At 43.6% G+C, this 10572-nt stretch overlaps 1 protein-coding gene across 2 annotated transcripts in view; it reads right to left on the bottom strand.

The window, feature by feature from the left end:
* Nucleotides 1-392: 392 nt before the first annotated feature.
* The window catches only part of ctnna1 (catenin (cadherin-associated protein), alpha 1), a 73277-nt gene continuing 63097 nt past the window's right edge, over nucleotides 393-10572 (bottom strand). For both annotated transcript variants that reach the window (XM_068714440.1, XM_068714441.1), the window contains exons 17-18: nucleotides 3121-3255; nucleotides 393-2318 (exon numbers count right to left, since the gene is read on the bottom strand). In XM_068714440.1, the coding sequence (XP_068570541.1) occupies nucleotides 2028-2318; nucleotides 3121-3255 (426 nt within the window). In that variant the 3' untranslated portion in view covers nucleotides 393-2027. The remainder of the gene's footprint in view (nucleotides 2319-3120; nucleotides 3256-10572) is intronic.

Raw genomic sequence — 10572 nt, 5'->3', positions numbered from 1 at the left:
TTTGTTAGAGACACGCCACCACAACACTGAAGACTGTGTTTGATGTTAAAAGCTGCACTTTTCTTTTTAGGAGAAAACAGTAGAACAATCCAATTACAGAAGTTACAAGAGCATACTGTATATAGCTCTCAAGTCAGTAATGCAGACTGTACAGGAGCTATGTGCACATAATATAATGCCTTAATTATGCACAGCAGATTGTGTCGGGGAGAGGGGTGCTAAAACAAATTTTACCTTTGTGGGCTAAAATCATTTATGGCTTACACTTTCCTTGTTACTACAACTGGTATAATGGCAAAACAAAGCTTATAAGGAAAGTAAAGGATCAAGGGAGGATAGAAGAAAGAAAGAACATGACTTCAGTCTGCAGGTGAGAAAGAAGAGAACAGCAGTTTCATTTTTTTAAATGTTTATTAAGATATAAAGCGGGCACATGAATATAAGAAACGTGTGCACTAATAAGTCAGCTCTCAACAACAACAAAAAAATTCCACAGCAAAGTAGTTTGATATCACTCGGGATTAAAATCCAAACTCAAAATACAGCAAAAGACAAACTGCTGAAATGCTTGGTGGTACAGTACGGAAAAAGAATCCACCTGTCAGACAATCACACATCCAGCTGTAGCTCACAGGTGCCAAACGAGCTGAACAAAGATTCAGCCCCAAAGAACACAGCAGCAGGGTTTCAGAGCCTCGCTGGATACCGATGCACCGCGATGCAGCAGAGTACTATGACTGGACAAACATCCCACAGCTGTTACCTACAGTTAAACAAAACAAAACAAAAAAGCTGTCTGCAGTTTCTTTTTAAAGCTCCAACTCCTGGCAACTTGTTACTGGTTTTCTATAAAGTTTGTGATTAGTGTTCAAGCTTAAGGACAAGGAATAAAAACAATAAGCAAGAGTTTTAAGTCAGAGAAATCTCCTTTCCTCGCCCACCTCTAAAGTTGCGGAGAGAAAAACATATTGATCCCTCAATTTGGACACATTCTTAGACTGTGGAGGAGTTTGGTCTCATTGACAGTTAATGAAGCTTGTCGGCTTTGGAGAGTAACGACACACACCGGTCCGCTTGCTGTTTAGCCCGCTGGGTTCTCCCAGACTCAGGGGAGTCGAGGCTCATTTACAAAGTCTGACTGAAATGGGTGGATCCGTGTGCGAATTTACCAGTTAAGCAGCTACACTCTGTCACCACGGTTTGCTGCATGATGCGAATATGGAAAAAAACAAAAAACAGAAAATGAAACTTGAGATGCTCAAATTATAAAAGAATCTGTCCAAAATTAAATGGGTACAAATCATTAGTCATTCAGCGCTGAAAATAGTGTTCAGTTAAAACCTTTTTGAACCGTTTATAGTGGCATAACACGAGTATGTAGAAAGTTAGAAAAGGGCAGGCACACATGGAAATATATTGACTTTGGCTCCCTTAAGGAATCAAAAACAGATTTAAAATCTTACCAGTTAGCCCAGCACATCCAAATGAACTACAGTTATTGCTCAAGTCAAAGTAAGGCAGACAGATTTTGCATAGTTGATATTTGCAGTACAGAAGGTATTTCGCCATAATCAAACCTTGTAGTGGAAAACACCAGCGACCCCACAGTATTACTATAAAACTGGTTAGAATACAAAATAATCACAAGCCTCTTGGAATTAGTTCTTATAGCATCTATGAAATCTGCTCCCCTTCCTCCCATAAACATGAAAGAAATATATAATAATAATAAAAAAATGCATTTGTCCAGTTGATTTCCCTCTAACTGCATTTTCCTTGAGAAGAGACAGTTACCGCTTCAGCACATCTGAATTTATGGAATAGAAATGAGGCAGTGTAGGAATATAATAGGTCATACAGACGAGTCGTCTACGCAAAGGTGGAACAAACGCGATAAACCCGGTTCTTTTTATAGAATGACAAAGCTTTATCTATGTAGATATATAGATATATCTATATAGATATATAGATATATCTATAAACTCATTGGTCAATAATTGTGTGTTCTCTGTAAATCCTGAACTAGTCTAGATGCTATCCATGGCCTTGAACTCGCTCAGAGCCTGCACGGGGTTGATGTGCTTCTTCTGAGAGGACCTCTTGACTTTGTTGGTTTGGCCGTCGTCCTGCTTCTCTCTCTTCACCAGTGGCTTCTTCTCGGGAGCTTTCATCCTCCAGGAGATGGCGGGCATATTCAGGGCCTCCATGTTCTTGTTCTTCTGGTACTTAGTGGAGGCGACGTAGGAGGCCTTGACGGTGGACACCACCGTGTTCATCAAGTTCTTTGCGGCCTGGATGAGGGACATGGCGCTGTCCAACTGAGGAAGAGACGGGAGAGGACACCGGAGACGCGGTTAGCTTCGTAAAAAGCAAAGCCTGGTATTTTTTTTTTAAATTTACATATATGGAAGAATTAACAACCTTTCAGATTTCGTCTGGCATACAAAACAGAAGCGAGGAAATTTGAGAATACGGAGAAAGGTCAAACTAATTTAATCTCCACTATTTAATAGCCTCAGAGACACTGGTCGCACTTGACTGAAGTGTGGGAAGCATAGGCTGAATTCAGCACACAGAGAGGAATTCATTATTTCTTGCACACATTGACGACCTCTTTTAATTAATTTGAATGGCTAGTAAGTGGTTAATTAATGCTTAAAAAGGTTCTGTAAACACTGGCCTTGTTCGGTCTTATCGTAAGAAGTAAAAAGGTGAGGAAACATTTGGGCAACAATAGTCCTTTCCAGCACACAGAAAGCTTTTATTTCTGTTATCTGTTTTGTTCAATATTAAATATAAGCTGCTGATAACTAGGCAAAGAATGAATCATTAACGAATCACAACAACACCAGATAAAACTTTAGAAAGTAGCCGACGCATTCTATCGATTCACTTATCTTTCTAGCTATGGATTAAGTTGTGCAAACGCAAATCTGTTTACATTCGTCGTTTCTCACCCAAATACATTGTGTGCATCCTTAAAGGCTCCAGAAAAACACACCTCACTGTACATGCTTACGTGTTTTAGTGAATGGTTTTAAAGCTGCATTACTCGTAGTTACTCTGGGGCTTTTTGGCACAATGCAGGTTGTAAACTGTGGACAAGGTGGTTGAACTTACCCCAGAGACAACAAGCTCTCCTCCCAGGTTCTGCACCTCGGCCTTGACTTTGCTGCAGATGTTGAGCTGGTGGCAGTACAAGGCAATGCGCTGCAGGTAGGCGAGCAGGTCCTGCTTACAGGTGGAGTCGGGGCACTGCGAGAGGAGAGAAGACAAACCGCGTGTCAACTAACGTGCACATCAATTTGTACACAAGCACAAACAGGTCGGTGGTTATAACACTACCTGCTCGCAGGCTGTGTCGTGAATCTTTTTTTTTTTTTTTGTAACTCACTGGTACTACTCAATCTGAATATTTATGTGATCCTGCAGACGCCATGATCTCACACTTTATCAAGATGAGTTAGCAGCAGTGTGACAGGTAAGGTAGACACCCACATTAGGGCCGTGCACGGAGCCAAAATGACAAACTTACGCCCACAACCTTGTAGATTGATAACTCATTTTCGCAGGGTTAAGAGCGGATCAAGTCACACAGCATGCAAATTCTATTAGGAGGTAAACACGGCTGTCAATCAACAACGTCCAGGTGTTGGTGATCATCTCGTGTGAAGTCCTTTTAGCAACAGAAATACTTCCAAAATCCAAAGTCTCAACAGCAAGCCCTGTCCATAGATAAGAAGTGTTTTCCACCCTGACAACTTAACCCGTTAAGCCCTAAGCCTATTTGTAGGCCTCTGCTCAGGGTTGGAGAGGAGCTCCAACAGGCTTCAAGAAATACAATTAATTCTCAGAAGGAAACATGCAGTGATTGAGAGGAAGCTCAAAATGTGTGGCAAAACAAGAGGCCATGGATTCAACGCAGACTTGCAAAAGCGTCTTATTCTCGTTCCCGACAAGACTCTACGAGACTGTCAAACGTCAGCTGAGGACGCAAAACAAAACACATCGGAGGTTTAAAAGAAAAATCCATCAAGAAAACCAATAAATTATCATAAAACCCACTCGAGAGTAGAAGCATGCGAAGAGCTCCACAAATGCACGCCATTTAGCGTTGGCAATCTTTTTGAATTATGTCATCTCATCATAATTAGACCAGGGTCCACCTTCAAACACCACTTCCAATCTCTTTCCAAGTTTGCTAAACAAGCCCCCTGCCAGCGGAGTAATTAGGCCTCGACTCTCGTTAGCGGCTCGTCAAGCGAGGGATGCAAACACCTCCGCGTACCCGACACACCGACGGTACGTCAGCAGTGAGACCGACCGTTCAGAGGGTAATCCTGTACTTAACTAACTTTACCTGTGAAAGGCACCGGAGGGGGGGGGGGGTGACCGTGTGTGCGTGTGTGTGTGTGTGTGTGTGTGTGTGTGTAAGCCGGGAGAAAATACTGGCTCAAACAGCGGTATGTGCAGGTACTTGGCAGTGAGAAGGCAGAGTCCTTTGGCAGCCGTTAATTCTGAGTGCAGGGAAAAGGTGAAAGGGAGGCACTGGCAGCCAATCTTTTAATTGATGGATTCTCTGCAAGAAGGAGTCGGGGAGGTCAGTGCTGACGAGTGTGCACGAGTGTTTGCACGGTGTCTAGACTGACTGAAGAGGCATTTTGTCCACCTGGAAGTGAGCAAATGACAGAACGGATCTCTCTGGATAATGGCCGTTAACCGCTATTTAAGTGCACTAAATCCACGTTCTCCCTTTTCTCTGTGCAAAAGGGAAGAAGAGGAAACATCCTCGGTATCAAGATTTTTTTTTTGACACTTCAAACAGACTAGGACTTGATGCCTCTAATCCTGCCGAGCGCGGCAGTATCCCTGGTGGGAGTGTCGAGCGCTCCGCTGAATATAGCGCGCTCTCTCCCAGACATACAGCCATGCATGCATGCATTTGCACACCGCCCCGGCCAGCTGTGCTCCTTCATACACATCCTACATCAGAGTGATGGGGCGTTATAATAGTACAATAAGGACACGAAAAGAAACACAAGCAACATGCTTCAGAGAAACCCACCCTATCTTCATGCATAAGGTCGCAAATACAACTTAACCCATTACAATCATCTTTTTCCCTAATGAGCCGTCCTCGGACATTATTAATAAAATGGACCACGTCGTCTCTCCCGTCACTACCAGCCTCTCCTGATTAATAGAAAGACAGGCTAAGTGGAGAGGAGGGAGATGTAAGAGTTGACATTCTATTAAAGGAAAGGTATGCAAGAGCAGATGAGGGGAAAGAGAGCTGGAGGGGTCGACCATCATACATGGCTGAGAGACGAGAGAAAATGGGAGAGGCAGGAAGGTTCAAACAAAAACAAAAAAAAAAGAAAGAAAGAGGAAAGAACCAGAGAAAAATAAGTAGTTGGAGAAGAGAGGAGGATGAAGAGTGAGCCAGAGGGGTAACAGTATGCAGGAGTAAATAAGGGGAGAAATCCAACTGGGGAAACGGGACGCAGACAGGAGGATTCAACTGTAGTTGGGAGGGGGGCTTTAAGTAAGTAACAGTGTGTGTGTGTGTGTGTGTGTGTGTGTGTGTGTGTGTGTGTCTCTCTCACACACACACACACACACACACACACACACACACACACACACACACACACACACACACACACACACACACACACACACACACACACACACACACACACACACACACACACACGCACGCAATAGCACAGACCTGGGATGAGGCTGAATGCAGCAGCCATGCTAATGAGGGCTTGGGGAAGTATTCAGACGGCTGAGAGCAGGGCACTGTGAAAGCATCACTTGTGCTCGTACTCAGCTCAGCTGCTGGCTTCGCTCAGCACTCAGGAAACTCTGCAAGGCTGCTGTGAGTGTGACACGTGAATACAGAAGTTATACAGAGAAGAGACAAGAACACCTTGGTTTTTTTTTTTTTTTTTTTTTTCTTCGGTTCACGTAAACAGCAGCGCCGCGTGTGATTAACTCGATCGTCGTTACAGGAGCTCGAGCGCCTCACAAACTAGGTCGCTAACTCACATTTCACACACACCTTTTTTTAATCTCCTTTAACACTCAATGGTATGAATAATAATAATAATAATAATAATAATAAGTGCAAATAACAAATGGGGCTTGTGATGTAGATTTATTGGTTAGTGTATCTGCAGGTTGTGCACCATAACCAAGCACTCGGGTTGAAAATCACATCTGGCCTCACTATTTAAACAATTCATTTCCATTTCACAAAACACAAATTTGCTCTGGCGTGTAAAAGAAATTAAGGATCGTCGCTAGCAGCGTAACGGACCCCCCCCCCCCCCCCGGTTCAGTATGCACGTGAACCACGGATTAATTACACAGTGACACCTCACAGTGTGAAATAAAGTTGTAAGGTTCCGTTTAGTTCCGTTATCATGTGTTCAGGCTCTGTTTGGTGAAAATGAGAATTGGGCAAACGTGAATTAAAACGTTATCGTGATGTGTTCACATGTGATCTCGTAAAATGTAGTGTTGGTGAGAAACTTGAATAAATCCAGAAGTTTGAAGGAGACGTTTTCACAACAACATAAATAGATACTAGAGATGAATTATGAGACGATTACACTAAGCTCTAGGAGATCCAGCAGATTTGTTTTAATCCATACAAATTCAATACTGTATTTGCTTATCATGAGTTGTGTGTTTTTATGAAGAAAAAAGAAAAAAAACACTATAGAAGACTAACTAAAAGTAAAAGTATATTTAGAATTGGTTGAAATGATGTTTTTTGGACGGTGGCCTTGTAGACCAGCTGCTTTAATCAAACAACAATATCAGCAATGATCAGCAGCAAAAAAAACAAAAAACATGTTCAAGGATCTCTAAAATCTCCCTTTTTTCATTTGTGCTGATCCGATCCGTGACTCTGATCCGTGAGTTTTATGATCCGTTGCACCACTAATCGTCGCTCTTGTCCCCAATGAGTGATGCTCTCCTCTAATTGTGACTTCAACCATGAGAGCCCATCATTGTAATCTTTTTTCCTCATCTCCTCCGAGTGCTGCTGTAAACCGTTCCTCTGATGATATAGCCTCCTGCTCTTCCCTCATGCTGTGTGGTCAGTTACGGACTGGGACAGTTAACCTTGCTTGGTCAGCTATTATTGAGAGATGGCAAAGCAGGGAGAGGGGGGCACGAGAGACTTCATCACAAGACTCTGGGGCATCTCTTCAAGGCAAACTAATGGAAAAGGTGAGTCACCATCTTTCAAAAAGGGAGCCAGCAGCACAGGTAGAAATGTCTTTGCCTCTTCTCTGCTGGCTTTAAGTGCCTTCTCAGAAAAATAAAGACGACGCATCAAAGTTGGGTCAAAAGGGGAGCAGATCATTACTTTAATTTTCTAATTGTACCTCCTAAGTTCCATATTCATGATGGTTGTACTTTCAAAGTGTGCGTAGGTAGCTCTTGCATGCCTTAGCATTTAAGCTGCTGCCCTAGAGAAGGTTCAGACGGCCGAGTAAACCAAAGCAAAAAACCCCCCCAAAAAAAAACCACAGCCGGCAAAATAAGAAAAAGGAAATGAGGCAATAACGATGAAAGAGCGGGATGTTGAACAGAAGCATCTCACTGTGCTACGCGTTGGGTAACGTCCCTGATATAAATGATGATGAGGAAGGTCAGATCCCGTCATTGGAAATGCCACGCGGCTCCACTGAATTCCATTACATAGACCCCCCCCCCCCGTGCTGCAGCTGCCCAGCACTGACCTTTCAGGACGCACATCACCCACAGGAAATGCCAATCTCCAATATTTACTGACAAGGCAGCATTCTAATGTGCCGCAGCCAGCAACCTGTTGGGCGACGCCACGGAGCGGTGAATATAGAGGGATTTACGAACGGGTTTTTGTTTTTCAGTCACTTCCTGTCATGAGATGAAAGAGAGACAAATTGATATTTCCACTTTCCTCACATCCCAGTGAGGTGATTTTGAGTTTTTGCTCAGTGTTCTCATTGGAGGGACTTCGCCTGTTGCTTCATGCTCTAGACTTCGGCCTCGTTAGTTGAAAGCCAGAAACAGAACACGTTTTTATTTCCAAAAGTATACAGATAACCGTACCTACCGTAACCCTGTAAATCAGCCCATACCATATTGTATCACCATGTGGCTTTACTGCTCTGACATAAAAAATAACACCTAGCGGGGGGAGAGGGGGTAAAAAAGAAACATGACATTTTTGTGCGGTAGAGGGCTGTGGATAATTAACTGTGCCTAAGCTGAGAAAGGACCTTCAGGACAAGACACCACGGGAACTTTTATCTGCCACTACACTTCAGAACTGCCACGGGGGCTAGCAGGGTTGCAGAGATATACGTTACAGTGTTACAGTGTGCTGCCACTGGGGAAAATAGTGTGACAGAAATCCATGGAAAAGTTGAAGGAGATACAGGAAACAAAACACCTGAAAGATCACTCCGTTACTTTAGGCAAGTGGAGTGGAAAGGAAATGATTGATTCCAAGCTGTAGTCCGTAACACAATAACGTAGCAGTATTCTAATGTAGTACACAGCGTTTAAAACATGAAAACGGTTTCAGAGAGTACAATGATGAAAAATGACTGAAAAGTACAAGTGAAGAGTTTTTACTGCACGGAGCAGATTCCCTAGACACAAGGCCTCTGATGGAGTTGGGTGTGCAGGTGTTTTCTGTGCACAGCCCTGTTAACAGGCTTTACAGTAGTGCGCTGTACATTAGATTTAGTCAAGTCTGGTGCCGATTATGTTACCGTTGATGGCTAAATATAAATCTGCCACTGCCGACCGATATCAATCAAGATCCATTACAAACAGATTGATGATAGCCGGATCTCCTCCGCTCGCTGCACCTGCTAAAAAGATGCTCCGTATTTGTGTGGGGCAAAATTCAATCACACCGGCACTCGGGAGCGTTAATGTGACAGTGAAGCCGACAGAGTCTGGGTACGACGGGGGAAAATCGAGCTGGGGGCGAGCCAAAAAAGACCGACTTTAGAGGCAACCACAGGGACCAATTAAATGGCTCTCATTCATTTTTAATGTTCACGCTGCACCTGTCAGTCAGGCGCTTCACTGTAGCACTTGTCAGCAAAACTTAGAACTTAACACGGCTGCTACGGAACAGGTAAGAACTAACAGGCATGTTAAAACATTTAGAAATTAGTGTTTGACATTCAGACTTTTATTTGGCCTGACCCATTACTGCTTTTGGCTCACTTATAAAATCCCCAAACGCTGCAACTTTCCATTGAAACCAATTGGATGTTCCCACGGCGCTGAGATCTGTAGGCGGCTCACAATCTTAAGCTTTAGTTCCGTCTATTTTCTCTGCGTCCCGCAAGCAAACATGGCAAGAAATCACACTGATAATCTACTATAAACGATACAAATGATATATTATATCTGATAGAAATGATCTCATTCTGATGAAATGTGCACTTTGACTTTCCTCCGTTCTCTTCCTGCTGTTCTCCCCCCCACATTCCTCTACCACATGGATTTCAAAATCCATCTGCTATATTTATCAGAGAATTGCACAACAATGGACATTGCCTGGTACTTCACAGCGCTTCCGCATCCAGTGTGACCCCAAAGTAAGGACCATAAAGATTTAAAAAAAAAATGTATTTAACAGCTATACACTATTTATCATCCCCAAATCATGGTCATACAACCATCACTGATTGGCTGTCCTTTCTGTGCTCTTCCCAAATGATGATCCACCTCTGGGAGCTCTTGGGCTCCCAAACGCGGCTCCATCAAGGCCAGGCCGCCTTTTATTGGCGGTCAGGGTGGACATAAAGCGTTAGAATATTGAATCATCACGGGTAAACGGCTTTCAAAACAATCAATTGGGAGTTGATACATTTCCTCAACCAGCAAATAAGGTGGGCTTCACTTGGTTGGGCCGAACTGCAGTTGGCTGGGGGGGGGGGGCTGACCCTTGAACTGCTGAGCTGAGAATTTGTGGGCTCTCTGGGTGATTTTAGCTTCCCCGCTGCAGTCGGTAATTTACAACCCTGTCTGCTGTAGAGCGTCTAGGGCCAGAGCCGGGATTAGACTGTGACCAGCACCAGAGCCCACGGATCACCATAAATCTCCGCTGATTGAATGCAAATTGGAAAAGTGCACTATGTATGTCAGTATACATCATGAGAATAAAGCTTGCACAACAAACACACGCACACACACACGGCATGCACATGCCTATTCTCTAAATATGTAAGCCTTATTTCATGTGCATGTTGTTTTGTACGCGTACATGCAAGTGTTTATGTGGGGAGCAGGCGAGCGGCAGAAATTTATGGGCTACATGGTGGTGAACACATTTGCATTATAAATCTCAATTACACAGCATTATTTGTTTACCAGCCGGCTCCGATGGAATTCTCATAAGGTGCCCTGCAGAGGAGGCTCATAAATTCTTAATAAACTGCAGTGCAGACCTTTGTACGGCACTGACCTAAATCCTGCAGCTCGTCTCTCTGCGCTGCACTCATTTCCTTTAAACTGTAACAAGGCTCCGTTACACATGTT

This window comes from Cebidichthys violaceus, unplaced genomic scaffold (genome assembly GCF_023349555.1).
Source record: "Cebidichthys violaceus isolate CVI_PGR_0920_01 unplaced genomic scaffold, fCebVio1.0.p SCAF_2, whole genome shotgun sequence".
NCBI lineage: Eukaryota > Metazoa > Chordata > Actinopteri > Perciformes > Stichaeidae > Cebidichthys > Cebidichthys violaceus.
This window is presented reverse-complemented; position numbering and strand designations above follow the sequence as displayed.